Source organism: Gigantopelta aegis, chromosome 4, assembly GCF_016097555.1.
Source record: "Gigantopelta aegis isolate Gae_Host chromosome 4, Gae_host_genome, whole genome shotgun sequence".
NCBI classification, from domain to species: domain Eukaryota; kingdom Metazoa; phylum Mollusca; class Gastropoda; order Neomphalida; family Peltospiridae; genus Gigantopelta; species Gigantopelta aegis.
In genome coordinates, this window is record NC_054702.1 from 85,983,079 (window position 1) to 86,006,929 (window position 23,851).

General features: G+C 32.1%; 1 protein-coding gene across 1 annotated transcript in view; it reads left to right on the forward strand.

The window, feature by feature from the left end:
- The window catches only part of LOC121371287 (cyclin-dependent kinase-like 1), a 40,403-nt gene extending 25,684 nt beyond the window's left edge, over window positions 1-14,719 (forward strand). The window contains exons 5-10 of the mRNA XM_041497071.1: window positions 1,515-1,605; window positions 4,189-4,389; window positions 4,993-5,075; window positions 5,366-5,422; window positions 6,080-6,223; window positions 7,612-14,719. Of these exons, the coding sequence (XP_041353005.1) occupies window positions 1,515-1,605; window positions 4,189-4,389; window positions 4,993-5,075; window positions 5,366-5,422; window positions 6,080-6,223; window positions 7,612-7,728 (693 nt within the window). The 3' untranslated portion in view covers window positions 7,729-14,719. The remainder of the gene's footprint in view (window positions 1-1,514; window positions 1,606-4,188; window positions 4,390-4,992; window positions 5,076-5,365; window positions 5,423-6,079; window positions 6,224-7,611) is intronic.
- Window positions 14,720-23,851: the final 9,132 nt, after the last annotated feature.

The window sequence follows — 23,851 nt, forward strand, 5'->3', positions numbered from 1 at the left end:
CTCAGAAATTGTATTAGATAAAGCTTCACAATATTAAATTATGGTGTGAAACGTACATATACTGAATATTTAATTTAATGTACATTATACAATGTATGTATACATGTATGTGTGTGTGTGTGTGTGTGTGTGTGTGTGTGTGTGTGTGTATATATATATATATATATATATATATATATATATATATATAGGCTTTTAATAACAATGATGTATTTGTACATGTGTATACATGTATAAGAATGCATGCACTGTGCACATGGATTTATGATGTAATGTTAAATTTTATACAAAATGTGTTTTGTTTTAAAACAAAGATTTTTGTACTTCAGTCTGCTGGAAGAAATTAATTTCAGTTAAACATCCAGTTCTTTTAAGAGACAATCCTGACCCTGTAGCCATTGTAACAAGTGTCTAGCTAACATAGCTTTTTTAAAACTATTAAACTTACAACATTATAAAAGGTTCTGTCTTAGAATTGCAACATTGTATATCGTTTGTGTTTTTAATCAGTTTATTGCAATGCATATTGGTCTAAAAGCCTTTACTATTAAAAATACCATGAATGGTTGAATATTGAATGACACCAATCTTTTTTAATCCAAAAAGGAAAATGTCATGGAATGACAGCTTTTGAAACCAAAGAAATATGTCAATACAAATAAATTGCAATATCCGAAATGGACCAAAAGCAAGTTTCAAGTCCTGTAATGTCCACAGAAAATTTAAAACAAACTTCGTTTATCTTCATATTATGGCTGTTTGAGTTTAGAAATAACTTGTGGAAAGTAATTTAATTATGAAATCATAACTTAATTTTTGTGACAGCGGAGCAGGATGTAGCTCGGTGTGGGATCGATCCCCATTGGGCTATTTCTCGTTCCAGCCAGTGCACCACGACTGGTATATCAAATGCCGTGGTATGTACCACCCTGTGGGATGGTGCATATAGAAGATCCCTTGCTGCTAATCAAAAAGAGTAGCAGGTTTCCTCTCCTTAACTATATTTCTGACGCCATATAAACGTAAATAAAATGTGTTGAGTGCATCGTTAAATAAAAAATTTCTTTCTTTTTTAATTTTTGTGACAAACGGAAAAAATGCTATCTTAAAATATACGTGTAGAATTAATTTTCATCAATTTGTTCACTCTGACAAACTTTGCTGTATTCAGTATTTTATCAAAATAAATAATATTATATTTGTCTAAATTTTTTGCTTGAATTTGTTTGTATTAGTTTGTCATTCAAGAGAAATCATTTTTCAGGTACGATTCAGTATTGTGGAAACACATTAATCTGTACACTTTAAAAAATCCCCCACCAAAACCCCAACATATCTGGATTAACAAGGTTCCACTGTATACTGTTTATGAATACACAACGGGAGGAAATTGAAGTACTATAGAACTGATGTATAAATGGATGCAATGGAGAAAATAATCTTCATTCCATGGGACATGGTACGATTCTTGGTGAAACATACAGATCAAATGTGTGTTGTGTTTTTTTTTACAGACAATACATAGAGATGTGAAACCAGAAAACATTTTAGTCACAAGACAAGGCCAGGTTAAGCTGTGTGACTTTGGTTTTGCCAGGGTTTTATGTAAGTATTATATGTAGTTCAGTGTTCTCGCTGCTCCATTTAAGCGGGGCGTCCCGCCCCGCTATTCCATTTTGCCGCCCTCCTTTCACGTTCCCCGCCCTCCTTTATTTTTGAGCGCCCCTCTTTATTTTCAAGCACTTATCTCCGCTATTTCCAAATGCACTTTTTTCCACACAAAAAACAACGATCAGTCTGCACACTGGACATCAAAGGAAACAAGCCGCGTTGTGTACGAAAAAGCAATTGACGAAATATTTACGAGTTACCGTAACGTAATTTAACAGTATTTTTAACAGCGTCTATTTTGTCCAATATCTGTATCCATTTGTATGTTTGATAGACACAATAAAAGTTATATTTTACGTAAGCAATGAAAACATTTAATTTTTTACGGATTCGGCAAATTCCGATTTGAAAAAACCCTCTTATTTGGCACCAAATTTGTCACGTGATCAGAACGGTCATTCTGTCTTTTGTTTCCACTAACTATCGTTTGATATTTTGTCCTCAGTTGCAGATATAATTGGTTGAAACTGATGATTTTTACTTTCTGTTATTCTGCTTATTCAGCAGTTCTTTATAAAATATTGTAAACTTTTCATTTTGAGGGGATATGAACGCTTATAAAAACAACGGAAGTGGTAGTGTTTATCATTAAAATCATTTATCTTGAGTGCCAAATAATATATACACCGCCTTTACAAAAACGAAACTCTAGCTGGCGATAATATTTTATCACAGCGATCGATTCATTCGATGAAGATGGAAATAACAAAAATGCATCTGACATTAGGAGATCACTTTACAAGCATCTTTATTGTTTTTCGTATATCTTGAAATCTTTATTAAAAATAATAATATTAAAACTTTGATCGGTCCAGCAAAACCGGAACTGCCCGTGAATGTCAAACCGATATCATCTTCGGTTCAATTAAAAGACGAGTTTTTTTATAAATCCCTTTGCACTTTTTTTGTAGGCAAAATAAGGAGTATGTCTTTTCTCAAAGTCTACCAACACACAACAATATGATAACCAAACTACCCCCCCCCCCCCCCCCCCTTTTTTCTTTCTTTTTTTCTTTCTTCTTTTTTGAAGGGTGTGGTGCCGACCGGCCGCCCTCCTTTAATTTCATACTATAGTTCATACTGGTATTTATCAATATTTGGGGGAAAGGGGGCCAAATATTACTTGTAAGTGCTATGGTAAATCTCAGCCTTCGTTAAAATGTTTTGTGTAACTTGGGTTGGAATTGTCTTATATATACCTTATAATGGTGATAAATTCTATTTATCTGGCTGGAGCCATGCTTGTGAAACTTCAAAATCTATACTCAATCTGAAGCAAAATATATAGACTTTAGCTACATGCCTTTTGAGTGAGTGAGACCTGACTAAAGCTTTGAGTGTCAGCTCTGAGCTTGATGTGTATTTTACAGACAGTATTATCATTACTGGAGACATAATAGTTGAAGTTTTTGTGTAACAAAATTATATATTGCTAATATCTGTAGAAGAGTCCCATCAACCAGTTAATCAATTGCTGCATGAATATCAAACTGGACTAGAATTAAAAATATTCAAACATACAAAAAATCTTGAAAAATACAAACGATAGGGTTATGCTTTACAGTAAATGTCAGCTTTAAATACCAATCCCTCCAGAATTGAAATAATGAAATGTGACTACTTGGATCTTTATTTTGTAATGAAAAAGAAAGAATGATGTTGATGATTTCTGTTTGCATCTGGTCCAGGTTATTAGATCTTTATTTAATAATGACAAAACAATGATTGATGTTAATGATTTCTGTTTGTGGTTGATCCAGGTTATTAGATCATGATTATATAATGAAAAAAGAATTAAAGATGTTAATGATTTGAGTTTTCAGCTGGTCTGGGTGGTTAGGTTTTGTTTTTATAATGAAAAAAGAATGAATTAATTGTGTGTTCAACTGGTCGAGGTGATTACATCTTGATTTCATAATGAAAAAAGGATGGATGGTGTTAATTATTTCTGTTTGTGGTTGGTCTAGATGATTAGATCTTGTTTTTGTAATAAAAAAAGAGCTGGTCCAAGTGATTAGATCTTGTTTTTATAATGAAAAAAAGAATTGGTCCAGGTGATTAGATCTTGATTTCATAATGAAAAAAGAATGAATGCTGTTAATTATTTTTGTTTGCAGTTGGTCCAGGTTATAAGTCTCCTACTGGTCCAACCGGAGGGGACTATTGGTTTCATCTTTGTCCGTCCATCCATCCCACATAGTATTCCGGATGTTTTTTAGAATGCTTTGAGATATTTAGCTGAAATTTTATGTATAGCTTTAACATGTACTGTTATAGATCAAATTTGACTTTCATGGAGTTATGACCCTTGAACTTTGGAGATATGAAAAATTGTTGGGACCCGTTAGGGGACATGTATTGCTTTAGCAGTACTCTCATAATGCTTGTTAATCTTGATTTCATAAATGAAAAAAAAGAAAAGAATGTTAATGATTTCTGTTTTCGGCTGGTCCGTGTGATTAGATCTTGATTTCATAATGAAAAAAAATTAATGGTGTTTCTCACTTCTGTTTCCAGCTGGTCCGGGTGATGAGTACACAGACTACGTTGCAACGCGCTGGTACCGTGCCCCAGAGCTGCTGGTTGGCGACACACAGTACGGACCACCCGTGGACGTGTGGGCTATAGGATGTGTATTTGCTGAACTTCTCACAGGACAGGCCTTGTGGCCAGGCATATCAGACGTCGATCAGCTGTATCACATCAGGAGAACATTAGGTATTCATTCAGTCATTTGGGGGCGGGATGTAGCCCTGTGGTAAAGCACCAGCTTGATTCACTGTCGGTCTTAAGATCAATCCCCGTCGGTGGGCCCATTGAGCTATTTCACGTTCCAGCCAGTGCACCACGATTGGTATATCAAAGGATGTGGTATGTGCTATCCTGTCTGTGGGATGGTGCATATAAAAGAGCCCTACTCTAGGTAGAATAATAAAATAATTTAATATGTAACATTGTCCTTTATTAAAGGCACTGAGTCTAATATTTAGATAGGGTAAAATAAGTTTGTGGATTATAATTTTATTGACCATTAAATTACCTATTACTATAACAATTTGTATAAATGATAATGTTTACTAAATCAAATGTATTTCTGTTTGTCCTGGTATCTGGTGTTTGTAGTAGCCTAATATAGTTTTTGTTTGAAACAGAAAAAGTAAGAAACCTGTGAAATTAGAGTCTGATACTTTCAAACTCTATCAATATCAGTTTTTAGTGAGACTGCACAAATTGAAGGAAAATATGCCAGACTTTTAACATGTTATTCTATTTTTTATTAATTATTCATAAGCATAACTTATCTTGTTTTCTTTTTTGTAGGGGATCTTATACCACGTCACATGGAAATATTTTCTACAAATGTCTTCTTTAAAGATATGAAGATTCCAACACCTGACAAACAGGTAATGGATTATTAATATATTAATTTTTACACTGGAGACAAATACACGTGTTGCTAACATAAAGTTTATTTAATTTGTATGATGATTTTATCTTTGTGTATGATGATTTTATTGGTTGTTTCCAAATTTATTCAATACAATGAAATGATTAAAAATATTTTATTATCATGATAAGTTTTGCCATGTAATTGAAAAGATTTTGTTTTCCTGTCTGATTTATTAAAACAGTTTGATCTTGAATGAGTATTAATTGTGTTTATAATGGAATGCATGTCTTTTTTTATTTTTAGGAACCTTTGGAAGAAAAGTTTTCCCATGTTAACAGTCAAACACTAGATTTTATGAAGGTAGGATGTTCACATATTTTATTTTTTTATTGTATTGGAAGCAACTTATTTTTACTGTAAGATGTTTACATATTTTGTAATATTTGTAAGAATGTGGCTTTAATAGTTCAAACAAAGACTTTGTTGACACTTCTTTTTCATGCAAAATAGTTTTAACATAATTTAGCCTGTCTCATAAAAATAATTATGAAGTACTTGAAACATATTTATTACAGCTAAATGGATTGATTAAGAAATATAATGAAAAATAATTAATCACCATCAAATAGCAAATGCATAAATCACTTTTTTGTTGATATTGTTATTTAATTATTTATTACAGCCAAACGGTTTAATTAAGAAACATAACTGAAAATAATTGATCACCATCAAATAAAAAAAAACATGAATCACTTTTTTGTTCAGTTTGTAATTTAATTTTTGAAACATATTTAGTATTAATAAATCATATTGAAAATTACAAAAACTTTGGCAATAAAATATTTTCTAAAGTAGATTCATCAGTAAAATCAAACATAATGGATTATTAAATGTATATGCATGCTGAGCAGAATATTTTATTCAAAATTGATTATACTAATTTCTAAGCAGCTAATTTCAATTTAAAATAAATGGTAAGACATGTAGTTGTTTACCTAATAATACCAACTATTACAGCACTGTCTAACAATGGACCCAAGTCATCGCAAATCATGTGCAGAGTTACTACAGCATCCATACATGGAGAGAGAAATAGGAGTAGAAAGTAAACCTGCCAGAGAACCGCGGAGGAATAAACCCATCTCTCGGACGAGTAACTACGTATGTACTTTTCTACCCTTTTGTAAATGAAGAATACTAAATGAGCTTGTCTGTCATACCATTTTTATGAAATGTGTTGAACAGTTTTGGTATTTGACGAGCGAAAGCAAAAAGTATATTAGGCTACTACAAACATCAGAAAGAAAGAAATGTTTTATTTAATGACGCACTCAACACATTTTACTTACAGTTATATGGTGTCAGACATATGGTTAAGGACCATACAGATTTTGAGAGGAAACCTGCTGTCACCACTATATGGGCTACTCTTTCCGATTAGCAGCAAGGGATCTTTTATTTGCGCTTCCCACAGGCAGGATAGCACAAACCATGGCCTTTATTGAACTAGTTATGGATCACTGGTCGGTGCAAGTGGTTTACACCTACCCATTGAGCCTTGCGGAGCACTTACTCGGGGTTTGGAATCAGTATTATCTGGATTAAAAATCCCATACCTCGACTGGGATCCGAACCCAGTACCTACCAGCCTGTAGACCGATGGCCTAACCACGACACCACCGATACCAGGACAAACAGAAATACATTTGATTTAGTAAAGATTATCATTTATATAAGTTGTTACAGTAATAGGTAATTTAATGGTCAATAAAATTATAATCCATAAACTTATTTTACCCTATCTAAATATTAGACTCAGTGTCTTTAATAAAGGACAATGTTACATATTAAATTTCATAATAATGTTCTGACAGGCAAGCAAGTTTAATATTTTATTTATTACAAACCAACTGCAAACAAGCTGCAACACAGAAGTAAGCAGATGTCAAGACCTACTACATGTTGTTTTTCTATAAATTGTGTCAGCAAGTGATCTACATCACGCTAACGTCACGCCAATATTACACTAGTTAAATATTGAGTGATTGTTATGACATGAACAATATCTGACACTGGTGTGATTCATTGTTGTTTTTAAAAATGTAAAATAAAAGTTTAATGTCTAACATTTATAAATCGTAAAATAATATTAATATCTAAATTAAATTCTTCCAGTCTTCTCCAAAATACTTTTTAACAAAAAATCTTGTTGTAATATTGCTTTACGTTATTTTAAATTCTTACTATGAAAAATTATTTTAATTGTACTTGTAATATGTTCAAACAGTTCAACTCATCTTGATCAGTAATGTCAACAAAAAAAAGGACTACATAATAAAAAGATGTTCCAAAAGGATGCAGTTATGGTTATAACTTATGGGTTTAGTAATAATTGGTTTGCCTTATTATTGTCTTGTTATTGGTAATATCAATAACTACCCCAAAAGATTATCACTTTTACAGTTACCATAGACATCTACTGTATTTGTAAAGATTGATTAATAAAAAATGTTGTAAAATTACAAATATATATTAAATTTTTTTTGTAGCCATATGCAGCACTGCCTCAGCTGACAAACCACCCATTTACATCATCTCCGGTGCCAAACCCGAAATACCAGCATGCGAACAAGCATAAAAAGTTTGACCACTTTCCAAATATCTGACTGGCAGGCCAAGGGGTGATGCGACCAGATGGCAACTAAATAGTGCTGCCATCTGTGGACAGAATCCTGGAGGCCATATTGTTTTGTCAGGGATCATTTGAGCATATACTACGTGAAATGCACACTTGTTGCATTCATTTCATGCAGTTGTATAATTGACTTGTTAAAAATGTTCTCAGGGTATTTGTACTTTGTGAGACTTTGTGAGGTAGGGGATAAAAAACCATAGACTTTCTGGTTGTAAGACATATTTGGGGGGAAAGGGTGGCTCATTGACTTTCTACTCAGGAAATCTACTTTACATTTGTTGTGTGTTGTAAAGTACATTAAGAGTCTGTGTTTTAGTTTGCCTGTTGGAGGAGCAGTTTGAGCTCTGTACTTAATTCTGGGGCCTAAATTCACAAAGTTCACTTAGGCTCTCTTAAGCTGCATCGCATCGTCTTTGCAAGTCTTATTGCATTGTTCTACGAGATAACAACGTTGCGAGAGTTTAGTGAATTAGGCTCCTGGACTCTGGGTTCACAATTAGAATTTAGACTTACAGATAACATGGTGTTACGTTCAGACTTGAAACATGGAGTTTTGAGTTTAGACTAAGTTTTATGGATTCAAGTTAATTCAGATGTATAATATTGAACTATGAATTCCGACTAAGTTTTATGATCATGGTAATAAAGCAGTGCATTGATCAACCTATGAATGACACATATAAGCCAGAAATAAAGAACGTAACACATTTAATGAAAATATTAAATATAGGAAACTCTCTAAATCTCAAAGTTGCTGGTGCCAGCCAATAAGTTTGAAATATTGTTGCATTTCAGGTAATTAAATATATTTTGTGGTTAAAATAAAATACATAATAAATATTATTGCAGACGATTCAAGTTTGGGTAAGCAGGACAGTTGTAAACATGTAGTGCTATTGTTTTCCTTTTGTTGTTTGAACATATTGTCATAGGAGAAACACTGAACATTGCAGATGTCATCAGTGAAATTTTGCTATTACAGTACAGGCATGATTAGGATTTTACATGCTCCAAACACCCAAGATTGGCTGACTGATAATTATTAGCACCAAATTCTTTGTTCCAGTCTGGTTACAGCAGAGAAAAGCAGTTTAATATTTGTTCTTTACTTGTTTTAATGCCACAAGTCTATAACAATTCAAACCTTTGAATCCCACTAATTGTTTAGGCATGACACAATAAGACATTGCAGATCCTTCTTCAGGATATTTTCAATTGGTAATTAATACTTGAAAAATGCAGTTACTGGGTACAACAACAAAAGAAAAAAGTTTATTCATTGCAAGTATCGTAACATAATTGGTATCTAAGAATCAAAGATGAAAATAATAAAGCAAAAATATGTCCTTGTTTATTGTTTCTTAAAATATTTTTATTAAATTTTGAAGTTATTTTTATTTAGGAAAATATGTTTCAATTTTGAGAAGAATGTAAAAAACATATAGTAAATATGTCATTTGAAATAGCATGAGTCATTGGAGACAACGTGTGTATTTTTATGTCAAAGTTTGAGATGAATGTACAAACACTTGCATCTTTTCAGAGAGAAAAGCTTGAGTGCCATTTTTGTAGAGATAACATGATGTTTGAGAAAACAGAGTTTGAGATGGAGAGAGTTTACTGTTGCATATGTTTAATATTATAACACTACACTTTAGAAAACATCATTTTATAACACTTATTTATTTATAGTTATATTTAGACTGACAAATTTTTACTGACTGATTGACTAGGCCGATTTAAGTGGTAAAACAGTAAAATTATTTTTAAAAACTTTACAAAATGGACGAAAGACAAAATAATACAGTAAAATCACATTCATAATTTGGATTGTTTGAAAAGACCAATAGGACTTTCCCTATTCGTTTGTAAAAATTGCACAAAAATACATTTTTTAAAATTCACTTGAGCCAGGGTTTGTGGGATTCAACATCCAAACCCTGCATTACATATGTACCTATAACATTAGCAAAAGTAGGTCATGATACAAAACTCATTTCAAAAACAGCATTAATATCAAAACTATGTCATCTTTCAGGTCACATGTTTAAAATGGGGACCAGTGTCATTACTAAATTGCTTGTCAAGAAAAGCTGCTAAATTTATGTACCTTAAATTAAGAAATATATTTTCAAACACACCAACACATCTTGGTTTACATTAAAAGTTGTTAATTTTTATATAATATATATTTTTTTAATTTAACTTTTTGTAACTTTAACACTGCACAACAGAATATTTCTTCTTTCCTTTGTTTTTGTGCTGGAACTAGTGCTAATATGTCAGATGTGTTTATTTGTATGTATCTTTGGCTACATTCCTTTAAAAAAAAAAAAAAAAAAAAAATACTACAGAAGTTGTGTTTTTCAATGGAAGCCATTGCACAGCTAATAAATATTTGCAAAGAACATTTCGTTTTGTGATAACATTGAATAAAACTCCATTAATGGTCATATTTACTATTCATTATTGTAGCAGTGAAATAATGTGTGCTGTTGTTTCTTCTTTTTTTTTCTTTTTTTTTCATGTGTATACAACTGTATGTTAACCATTACACAATCAAATCTGTGATTATTGTGGTGTTAGTAGAGTTGGTAATTGTGGTGATTAAGTTGACGTGCTGTCTCGATGAGTATAGTCTTGATATTGGTAGTTTATGATTGAAGCATTATGTGATCAAATCACTATGGACTGCATTAATGTGCTGTTAGTTGGTATATCTAGTGATGTGACTGACATGTTGTAAACACTTGTACACATTATGGAGGAAAAAAAAAGTCATAATTTATTTGTATGGATGTTATTTTCCCTTAATGTTCTTAGACTAGTGATAAACATAGTAGGTGTTATTTCTTTTAGCTTAAATTGTGTTTTCAGGCAATATGGAAATAGCAAACGGCTTTCTTTCTCATAATTATAATATAATAATACAATATATATATATATATTTATTTATTTATATCTTAACCATTTTATCACTATTGCAAATGCATAATTTCTATACAGGATATTTGTTAAACTGACATTTTTAATACATTTTTTAATGAGACAGAGATTCTTAGGTTTTTACAAAAATGTTTGTAATCTGTGGTAAAACATTTACATTGAATTACAAAGAATATAATTATTTGGCCACTTTAGACAGTGTTTTAGTATTTTAATATCTAAATTTGTTGTACTGAGCCCAACATAGTTAACCTAAATTAATATTATTGTATATTACTGTTTGGTTTTGAGTGATAAAATCTTGTAAAGGTGATTCTAATTTATTCAGAGATTAATTAAGACAATTCCCTTTTGCATTAATTTTAATAAATTAAGATTCCAGTTTACAGGTAATTCACAAATTAAATAATGATGGAAAGGATTGAAGCATTCTAAAACATGTCTTAATGCTATAATGCAACTCTATTGGTTCAGTACTTAAGCCATTGAGTAAAAACTGGGTTCATTTTCACCAGTGGATTAAAAGTAATTTGTTTGTTTAACAACACAACACCACTTGAACACATTGACTAATTAATCAGAGGTTATTTGATGTCAGATGTTTGGTAATAGTGACATAGTCTTCAGAGAAAACTGGTGACATTTTTTTCTTCAGCAGCAGGAGATCTTTTCTAAGCACTTTCCCTAGCAGCTATTGGAAATATGTAGGTTTCCTCCAAGATCATCTCAGAATTATCAAATGTTTGACATTCAATAACTAACAATTCAAAAAATCAGTGTGCTCTAGTGGTGGAGTTCTACAAAACAAACTTTTAATTTATCTTTACTGAAATATAAACAAAGCATAAAACAAATTAAAATGATTGTCTTTTTTTCTGAGGCATCTTTACCTTTGCATAGTGGAAGAAAGTGAGTACACGAATGTTTATTAATTGCAGTAACTCAAGATATTGTATATAATATCTTTCCCATCATACCAGTATGGAGTGTAAAGTGAACTGGGGATGGAGGTGGAGGATGATGATAGTGTTTTGTACTCGTTGAGGAATACTTGGGATAAAATTGAATGGGGATGGGTAGAAGTCAAAATTTATAGAAAAGTGTTGCTTAATCCTTTGACTAGCCTCTTTACATAATCCTTTGTATGACTTGGGCTTCAGATCTGAGAAGTTTCACAGTAGTTGCTGCCAACATCTAATAGCAGGATCTATTTAACTAGCAAACATTCACCAAAGAGATGTTACGTTTTCAATCTGTTGCTTCCCACATCCACAAATTGCTAATGATAGCCAAAGATTACCATCATGTCTTCGGATTTAACACATTAATGTAGATGAAAGTCCTTCAAATAGTTGTAAATATTTGTAGGAAGAAAAACATTTTGATCATCACATTAATTGTTTTTTTAAATCATAAGGTCATGTAATGTTTCCATGCTGCATGAGCAACATTAGTAACGAACACACTGTGTCCATTGCAGGGCTTGAACTTATCGATGGCACTGACAGCTGTGAAAGGAATTGCTGTAGGTCATTGGCTTTACTGATGAATGTTTTTTGCCACTTGATAATAATTATTGCTTTCAGGTTATGTTTATTTGTTGCAAAAGTTACTGGTTTAAAATTGCTGAAGGCAGGCTAAAATTTTGTCAGAGGTGAGCATTTTGCATACTGCAAAAACATTTTTAAATTGCCATAGGTAAGAAATTCATACGTTCAAGCTCTGTATTGGATATTTAATATGGTTTATATGCATGTGCATGGTGTTTGGTGGGACCATTACTAATGTTTCATATTTTCACCATTTTAAGTACCTGACATAGCAAATACATGGATGCTATGTTTTAAAAGTTTCATATTAAATGTCTGTGTTGGCAGTGTTATATCAAAATCAGTTGTTAAATCCTTCACCATGTATTATATATATTTATATATGTAGATATATATGTAGATATATATGTATATGTATGTGTATATATATATATATATATATATTATATTATGTATGTTGAGATAATATATGTTTAGTTATTGATATTGTTACTGGTACATTGTATATATTTATGTGAATGAATAGGTTTCAAGCAAAATTTCATTGGTTTAATGCTACAGTTAAACTCATTTGAACTAACATACGTAGTCGAAACTGTGTTAGTATTAGCATAAGGTGGCCTATTAAGATAACTGGGTGCTTAGTACAGGTTAATTTATGCTATATTAAATGGTTTAAGAGAATAGGTGGTTGCTTAATAGAGGTGGCCACTTGGGCATGTTTGTCTATATAAATCACTGGTCTAAAATTGTATAATTATTATTTTGAAATACAGTACTAAAGAGAATTACAGTAGCTTGGCAGCTTTCTGATTTAGTCTATTTAGTGTTATTTTCCACACTTGGGAATTTTTTGTTCAGTGTACATTTGAGTGGGTTCTATGCATTCTTTTTTCTAATATTTTCAAAAAATTACATTCACATGTATTTAGTGTTGTACTATCATCCTATCAACCAATACTGGTATTGAAAAATGCATGCTTTAATATATCACAGATGGCATTAGAAAAATTATTAAACTAGCTTTTATTTTGTTATTAATGTTTTTTTGTGTGCATAAGACCAACCAGCATTTAAAAAAAATATATCTACTATGTTACCCTCATAATTAATATTAATTAATATGGTAACAATGAGAATGCTAAACATCAGCTCATTGTAAAAAGAAAAACAAGAAGAAGAAAAAGCATATCTCATTAAAGATGTAAAAGTCATTCCAAAAAAGGCCAAATATCTTAAATTGTAACAGCAATTGTAATTGGAAATTGTAATCAAGCTTCTGTTGTATTATTTAATTATTTAAAGTTTCCCCAGCATATTGTTAGCCATCAGTCATTGGATTTTACACTGAATAACAGACATACATGTATGTCAGAATTGAAATATTGGGAAACAAAATAGTTTGAGCAAATTGGTTTTGTCAAACAGATAAAATTTAAACCTTCATAATTAATAGCATTTGTACTCGGCCTACTCCAGGAAAAGCAGACATAAATATATAATTCCAGCAAACTTTTTTCCCTTTGTTTTTTTACAATCAAACTTTTATATTATTGTGAAAAGATACATTTATTCATGTTGAATGGTTTGGATTTTTTTTTAAACTGCTGGTTGCAAAGTGTACTTAAGTTGAAGCAAACTACATTTGTCTCATCACTTTGTTTACTAAGCCAGGCTTTTTACAATTATTGTAAAAAAAAGTCTTTGTTTAACACCACAAGATAAAAGTCTCAACATTTCGTCATATACATGTTGACATTGTCGGGAGAAATTAAAAATTATACTGGCTGAAGTTTAAAGATTCAAGAAAAAGACCTGTATACATTCATTTGTGTATACATTCTGAATTATTAATTTTTCCTGTTAGACCAGTTTCACAGTGTTCAATATAGATATTGTTATTGCCGTCCATGATTTATCTAACTACCTCTTTAGAGGTGACAATCATTGTTTCTTGACAACAGTAACCACAAGATGACAAGAAATTTTTTTAAATTGTGTTTTTGTGATATATTTACTTTATAGTAGCAGAATGGAATTAACTTTTAAAACTTTGTGATATTTATTCCAATTTTTTTTTAACTTTACAATGTGATAATTTATTTTAACCTATTTATATATTTCTAAATGTTTTCTTATATAGATTGTTTTAAACTTTAGAACATTAATTATTCTTGTTAACATATAGGTCCAATATTACACCTATTACTTACTTATTTCAACAAATTTTCAAATCCATATTTAATTCTCATCAACAGATTTAAAAGTAGTTACATGTGAAAATATTAAAATTTTGAGTGTCCACTAGTGTATATATAATCAGTTATGTAGAAAACTGAGCCAGACTATTTATTATTACATTATGTAAATCATAAGTTTTTCTTTTTAATGACACCACTAGAGCACATTTATTTATTACAGTAATCGTTGCTATTGGATGTCAAACATATGGTCATTTTGACACGGTCACAGAGAGGAAACCCGCAACATTTTTCCATTAGTAGCAAGGGATCTTTTATATGCATCATCCCACAGATGGGATAGCACATACCACAACCTTTGATATACCAGTCGTGGTGCACTGGCTGGAACATTTATTAAAATACATGCATGGATGCTGTAATGATAATTTGTTTATTAAATAAAAGTCCACATAAGCATACTTATATTTACCTATGTTTAAAAACTTCTCTAATAAGACACCCCTCCCTCTCATTATTCTGTCCTTTCTGTACAGGTTTGATCACATTAAACTTTTATGTAAACATTGTTGTCCATTTAATTTTTTTAGCCTGTAGAATTTAAATCATTCTTATTTTAAGATATATTGCAATTTGTATATGGGTATCATATATTGATGAAATAAATATTTTTACCTCCACCCCAATATTTTTATCAAATAGACATATTACTAATGGGCATACACATTATACAACCAACCTTTTTCAGTGTATATTGCTAATCACAATCAAATTATACTAGATAGTGATGTAGGTCCAGAGAAGACACAGATAGGCAGCAGGGTTAGTGCATGTCAATTTGATGTTTTCAATATTTGCACTAGTAACTGGTAAAACACCCCCGCAGTTCGCCAAGCACGCACAAATCTGACGTGGCATGCTCCTGATTAAATTCCTGTCCCATTCCTCTTGAAGTGCGGTGCTTAATTCAGCTAAGTTGGTTGGCTGACGTTGACATTCTCAGAGACGTTGTCCGATGATGCCCCACATGTGCTCAATGGGTCAAAGGTCCGGGCTTAGGGCTGGCCATGGTAATGTGGTGATGTTCTGTTGCTGCAGTTATGCAGTAACCAGTAGACTGATGAGCACAGGTGTTGTCGTCCTGAAAAACAAAATGGCTTCTAGCCTGACATGCGAAGGGCCCAACGATCAGTGCAGGGATGTTGTTACAGTAGTACTGCCCAGTGATCCAATATGCAGCCGGGTTCTGGCAATCATGGTGATGCCACCCCACTCCATAACAGACCCTCCTCCAAATTGGTCATGAGGACAAACGTAGACATTGGTGTAGCGTTCACTGGGATGTCACCAGACACTGTTGTTGATCATGGAAGTCTAGTGTGAATCTGGTCTCTGAAAACATTACCGAGCCCAATGCTTGTTATCTCAATGTCTACGATGTGTACACCATTGACGTCTGGCATCAATGGGTCTCGCAGTCAAATGTGGGGTAACGTAGGCTCGATATGCGTGGATGTTACTTCTATGCAGTCTGTTACAAATAGTCTGACCAGACATTGTAACGCCAGTTGTAACACAGAGTTCTCTTGCAATTTGATTGGCTGATTGACTTCAATTCCTCAACGTGTAAATCTTAATGAAGCAGTCCTGAACCAGAGTTGTGGCTCTTGGCCATCCAGAATGGGAACAATCATCCACATTTCTGGTTTATCGATATCGGGCCCACAATCAGCTAACAACTGATTGTGACACATTAAGTCTACGGGCTATAATTCGCTGGGTGGTGCCAACTTGGAGCATGCCTACAGCCCTAAGACGTTCCTGACTTTGGAGACATCGCATCGTTGAAAAGTTGCACAATGTTGTGAAGAATGTGACAGCACTGTTATGATTTAGTGTTCCAGTAACAAACAAGAAAGAATACTGCACAGTGTGCACACAACATGCACACAAACTAAGGTTCAATTTCAAATCACACACTTCGCACGTGCAACGTCATGTCATGTGCTTCACGATCAAACCAATCAGTGCATTTTTTAATGTTCTTTGAGTGGGAACATTAACACACATTGTGCACTTATTTTGAGTTTTATATCTCATTTCATTTATACTTGTTGATATTTGAAATGGAATATCCCCATGTTATTTTTAACAGTATATATTACCAATATAATATATTTATGTAGAGCAGTTATTTAATCTACACATAAATATTTAATCATGGATTTAACAACATTAATAATGAATTATCCCTTTTGATACATACTGTAATTTATAATGAAAATTAAAACTATATTAAACCAGTAAAGGACACAAATGTTACTTAAATTTTTCTTCAATTTAAGTTATGTTAACTCCAAAACACTGTAGTTAAACACTTAAACCCTCTAGGTCCATTATACAAATTCTGGTCACACTTGGTATGATGATGGACACAGTAGTACATTCATTTTCAATGTAGTTTTAGTAATGAGATCAAGTTTATAAATTTCTGCAGTAATGCAGTTGTGTTCCTTATTAATATAAAAACTAAATACCAATAGAAGGTAGATATTTATAAATTTTGCAGTGTTAAATTTTTGGTTCCAATTAACATTAAACACATACTAGTACAAAGAATGTATTTTTATTTGTTTTAATAAAACAAAATTTAAGTGAAGATTTTCATTATAATAATCTATAACTGTTGTATATATTGTATGGTATTGTTATTTTATTTAGTATTTTGGGGTAAAGATATTTGTTTGCAGATGGGGTTGTATACCTAACTTAACAAAACTACTGCATATTTGTTCATCTCATTTATCCATTTTCATGTACACACAATTGTATTTTTTAAATTCCATTTTAGTTTTAATAAATTCATGACAACCATGCAACATCATGTGCATTTTATTCACATTTAACATTTCATATACCTTTAACGTCCATTTCACTGTGTTCATTGTACACCTATTTGTTAACTGCTAGCCAAAATTGTAGTTATTTGTGAACAATTGTAGCTGAGCAACCTTTTAGTAAAAAAAAAGCAGAGCTTTGCATTGTATTAAAGCTACATCAAACCAATAGAATAAATATCATGTACTCACATGTGGGTTGTTTTCTTTATCAGATTTTTATCTTACAAGATGTGTGTCTATGTCCGTCTGTCTGTCTATCTGTCTGAATACATGTCTGTTTGACCATCCATCACTCAGACCAGGCCTGGTGGTTATAAAACTATTAGTGTAAGACTCGAGACTCAAATAGAGTCTGAGACAGTAATTTCATGACAACACCATTCAAATTGTATACATGTGATGTCATTAATGATCGAGTCTGGACTCGAGTTTTATAAGCACGGGGCCCTGAACTTTATGACTGGTATATCAAAGGAGACCAGTTTTACAGTGTTCAATAGATGGAAAACATTTTGTTTTAAAACGTTTGATTAGAGACCATTTGTGATCGGTGGAAATTAAGTAGTAACAACTATTTAATATTTTAGAATTGTACAGCAATCTGTAAAATTTGCAAAGCGAATCGCAACACAATTCTGAACTAAATATTCCCCAATAGTGTGTTCATTTTAGGAAATACACGCAGAAGATTCTTTGCTGCTATTTGGAAGGAGTAACCAATGTAATTGTGGTTGCCCTTTTTCCTTTTAATCTAACATTTCAGACCAAGTGTAGATCTCTGCCTAGAAATTTATGATCGACCTCACATCAAGCGGGCACTTTATCACTGAGCAACACGTGTTGTACTGAGTAAATGTCTGTTAAATATAACTTTCCTGTAATAAACAAATAACAACAAAATGGGAATTACTTTAAATTTATTTTCAGTATAATTGTCTTATGTCTATACTGCTAAATAGTTCTGTAATCAATAATTAATTTTAACATCTACTGGTCACGTTTTTGTACTTTGGTCGGTTTTTTACCAATATTTATAAAATTATTAATAAATTTTAAAGGTAAAAACTGAAATGCTTTTAATTTATAAAGTTAAAACAGTAGAATAAGTACATACAACATACAATAATACATAAATTGTATAGCATTAAAACACGTACCCTAGTAAATACAGGGATAGTTTGAAGTTTTTCCTAATTATTTATCTATAACAAAATCCGAAATTGTCCATAATCCAGTTATATGTACATGTACATGCATATTGAGACATACCTGGGGACATCTGGAATAAATTATAGTGCATTGTACTTTTGAAAAATGGTGATGAAACCAGGTTGAATACATATTAAGATTTCTAGCAAAAAAATAAAATAATAATAAATAATATTTTGATAATTACTAAGATCAGGCCTGTAGGAACCCCCCCACTTGTGAGCCTTTTTAACAAATATTTATATTTTTTATTTTTATCACATTAATGTTTGCCATTGTAATAAAAATCTGATACTGAGTTTGTACCCGATCCGTCAGTGCCCCCCCCCCCCCCCCCCCCCACACTCCCAAAGTCGTTCCTATGGGCCTGAAGATACATTTTTTCCCACAACATTAACCAAACTGAACATTTAAAACTTACATTTTGTATTGTTGTTAAAATTATAACTATTTCTTGAAACAAGTTTTCTGTAAAAAGAAAAAGTATGAATACTAAATTACAACTACTCTGTATATATTATTAAAAATAAAGCCCAAACCAAACCTCTAGATTATAAAACTTAGACCCAACAATTGCAATTGATAGACTCAGAAGAAAAAATAAGCGACTAACAAACAAAGTAAAAAGATACCATAAAAGGGAATTCCAGTTTACAGACTGTCCAGTTTTCAAGGGTTACACTGTACATATATATCCATGCAAATAATCTTTGCAGAAATAAAATTCTATACATAGTATGAGTTTATATAGATGTCTTACACACATCTTTCTTAATTGTTTTAAGAAAACGTAAGCCGACATGTAATAAAAAAAAAAACTAGAATGGCAAAACCATGGCACCATTCATCATATACACTTAACAGTGAACAAATGAACCACTCGCATAATTTGCAGGTTGTTTAAATATTGCTAGGGAGAATTAGTCTGAACTAAGAGCACACTGCCAATAATGTTTAACACACATTCCATAACACCTCTCAATCTAGAACATATTTAGAGAATACTTAGAGAACACAAGGTAATACCGTTTATTTTGCACGAGTGAATTGGTGAATTGGCAGTAGCACAAAACTTTCAAACAATAGGATTCCTTTCAATTTATTACCAGATGTCTAATATCACATTAGACACAGGATGAATGGCTTTGTGCTAACATACTAGCAGCTACACTGTTCAAACAGTATGTAAAAGCAGTTCTGTAATAGATACATTCATATTAAGTAAAAATGTAGTAAATGACATTATATTTCCATTTAAATGTATGTTTATGTGATTTCTTTTCATGAAATATGGCTTGTATTTTTAAATAGCATCACCTGCTTGTCTAATATACATGTAGTAACGTTTAAAATGCATATATACAACAGAATTTAATGTGAAACTAGAAATGTGCACAAAGAGACTAAACATTTTAAAGAAAAAAATATTTGCTAGGCAGATATTTTACAACAGTAATGTACTAACTTAAAAAATTTGATATTCATTCAAAGCACTTGCCAATATGGCAAGTGGGAACTATTTCAACCTGCTGCTTCTATTCATATTACTATTATGTACATTATACTAATGAACACTAGGATTATTCAAAGGAAAATCCTTGTTTTAAAACCATTCACTTTTAGAAACAATTTTAAATAGACATTTCATGTTTATTACAGATGTCTAAAAACTAATTACTGTACTAAAAAATGCTACTAGTTTATTACTTCTTTTTTTTTTTGGGGGGGGGGGGGTTACATATATGATAAATAGGTTTAATAGTGATGAGGATTATAATAAAGACTAGTAAAACAATTTAAACTTCAGAATGAGACAGATTTCAATCAGAAAATTATTATAACATATTCTTATCATGTATTGTCGTGAATTAGATAACATATTTGATCAGTTGTCAGTGAATATCAATCAATTGATGACATATTATCAATTGACTAAATTTGTTGTGCTTTGGGGAAACAACTGTTTAGATGTAAAAAAAAATTGCGATATGAAAAACTATTAAATAATAATGAAGTAGGGGATAAATTGTGGTTTATTTTATTTCAACCTTTTTTATGCAAAATAATTAAAAAGTTATTATGATATATTTATATGCACAAAAATAAGTTGAAATGATACATTTATAAACGTATTTCTTTATTCCAAAAATAAATATTAATATTAATACAATACTATGTACCAGTTGTATATGAACTAAATATTCCATTGTTGACCTTTGAATAGAGAGTAAACATAAACTGGAAATAATTAGTGTAGCAATGAATATACGAATGAATATTCGTACAAACAATACATAAACAATAAACTTGTATATAATTAGTGTAGCATGACCATGCAACTCAAGGAACGTAACTCTGTATACTGTACTTAGTGATACTTTATCTTGAAACTTTGTCAAGTAGGTAAAGCAAGCAATGCTCATAAACTTGATTAATCAAAATCTTTATCATCACATTCTCATAACAATTTTTTTTTTTTTTTACATTAGAACACTAGTGCAAGACAGTTTGTGATTGTAAACTTTTTAATAGACCTCTTTCACATTCCCACTGCGTATGTGCGCGAAGAGTACCGTCCCTTACCGAATTGGATGGTATCGAGGCTATTTACAAATTGGGGGGCATGATCGACAGTTGTCATGAGCATCTTGAGTAGTTTCGTAGGAGCTGTGAATCTCTACCGACTAACGTACATATTTCGTATAAGATGGTAAAATGGCTGCGAAAAATGGTCTACTAAAGTTTACATCCGAATGGCTTAAGACCAAAAGTAGTGAAACATTAACTTAGACGAAGTCTCTGGAGCTGCCTGTCGAGGGTATTTTAACAACGCAAAATTAAAAGATTCATACAATAAAATTAACTTTAGTGGAATGTGTTTGCTACTTTTAATAAATTAGAATTATAGTTAAATATTCACGTGGATTTCCAGTGGTTTAATTCTCCAAATGTATCAGTATTTAAAATTTAATAAACTATGCCTCAACTTCCCCCTAAAAACCCCAACAAAACCCCTAACTAACATAGACATTTATCACAGCTCCATTTTCCCCTTATCGTTTCATTAAAAAAAAAAAGACAGTCGTACAACTACTAATCAATGTTATATGTCTATCCACAAATTATTTATTTATTTATGTATTTATTTACTTATTTACTTATCTTATTTATTATTTTATTTTATTTTCACTATCATTTATATCAGATACATACAACTTGAAATAATATGATATTTACAAAGTTTTAAAACATATATGAGCCGTCACATGTGAAAAACTACAACTTAGCATGCCAGAAACCGATTAAATGCAGCTCAAAGTTTGACATCACATGTAAACGCGGAAGTAAAAGTTGACACGCTGTTTGTGTTGTTTGTTTTGAAGAATTTAGAAGATGACATCTTCTTCTTTACATGAAGATCAGTTTGAAGTAAACATATATCTGTATGTACAATAGTGTTTGGTTACTATTTTGTATTTTGTACCTGAGAACTTTGGTTGAGATCGTTAGCGATACCATCAGTACTTTGATATACATTTCATGGCTGTAGCTAGGATTTTTTGTTTGGGGGGGGGGGGGGGGGGGGGAACTGAGTAGTTAATAGTCTAAAACTCCTTAAACAGTTAAGAAGAGAATTTTCTTTAAGTTTCGATAATGCCCCCCCCCCCCCCCCCCCCAAACCCTGCTAGCTATGGCCCTGCATTTACAAGCATAGGGAGAAGTCCTATATATCGATATGGTATGCAAGTATCACATGTTTTTAAAACATACATGATTATACATAACATAAAGTTCAGCAACTTTTCCAGAGTGGTAAACCCATGCAACCCAATACGATCCTAATTTGATGTTTGGTCTAACTTATGAATATTGTATATAACTTCAGGCCCATAGCCAACATGATTAGTGGGGGGGGGGGGATCGAAATTTCATGTAAACAGAACTCATCAAACGCGAGTGCCAAAGGCTCGGAGCCATAGAACCCCAGAAATATGTATGTATATATAATATATATATATGAAAACCCCTTGCCAAACAATGAGATGATGCCGGTTACACTCGAGAATAATACACAAACTTTAGTGCGAAATATACATTAAGAAGTTGCATTAAGTTGTGGTATGCATGTAAAATGGCCTGGTCACAGAGCCACAACAAGAAACCGTTTGTTTTTAGTCGTACCAATGTATTTATAATAAATGATACATGGCATACTTCTCATACAAACAGGATAGCATACACGACGTCCTTTGATGGGTCATTGGTTGGGATGGGAAATAATCAAACTGGCCCACTGAGGAGGATCGAACCTTCAGCAAATGGAACCTCAGACAGACGTTCTTGCTACGTTATCCTGGTCATTTGGGGACAAGGACTTTTAGATGTAAATTTTTTTTTTTTTCATTTGAGCGGAACCCTCAATCCTGCGTGGAGAGATCATCCGATCTCCCCGATCCTCCCCTGCCCTGGCTACGGGCCTAACATGGTACTTAATATGTTTGCTTCAAACATTCAAACGAAGTACCTTATGACTGCGCATAATAAACCCTCATGAGTTTATAATAAAGAGACCATCCTGAGTTTGTAGCTATATTATCAAGCTGTCGGCTAGTCTAATTTGTTATAAATAAAACTTACATCTTTCTTAGGTTAAATAATCTTGCTTCGAATTTAAATAGCTATTTATGCAATACTGTTACATTTCTGACCATTCTAAGGTCAGTAGCAACCGAGAAGTCGGAGGGACTATAGCCCCCCTTTTATAAACCTGGTTTAAAATATGGCTTTTGACCCCCACCTCCTCTACAGATTGTGCCCCCTTCCCTCCTCCAACTCCAGATATCGTTCCTACGGGCTTAATTGTAATGTTTTATATACCATAGCTCAAATTTTATATGTATCATTTAATTTTATTCCAAATACCGAACAAAATTTTAAATAACTTGGTGAAAAGAAATCCCGACAAGAATCCTGAATGTATTTGTCTGTATAACGCTTTATAAATATTTAAATCCTGTTAAATACAATAAATATCTGCATATATACACGCACGCACACATTAATATTATTTCAGCCCATATCCCATGCCCCCCAACTTGTCCACAGGTCTATATTTGCGAGATCTCGCGTGAGTTTGCGGTTTGCGTCCTCAAGTTACCCCGCAACGGGCACATGCGCAGTGGAATGTAAAAGAGGTCTATTGTATGGATTTACTTAAAGTTATCAACATATATTTGAAATGACCATTTATGAGTGTTGTAAAGCATTTTGAACTAAACCATATTATC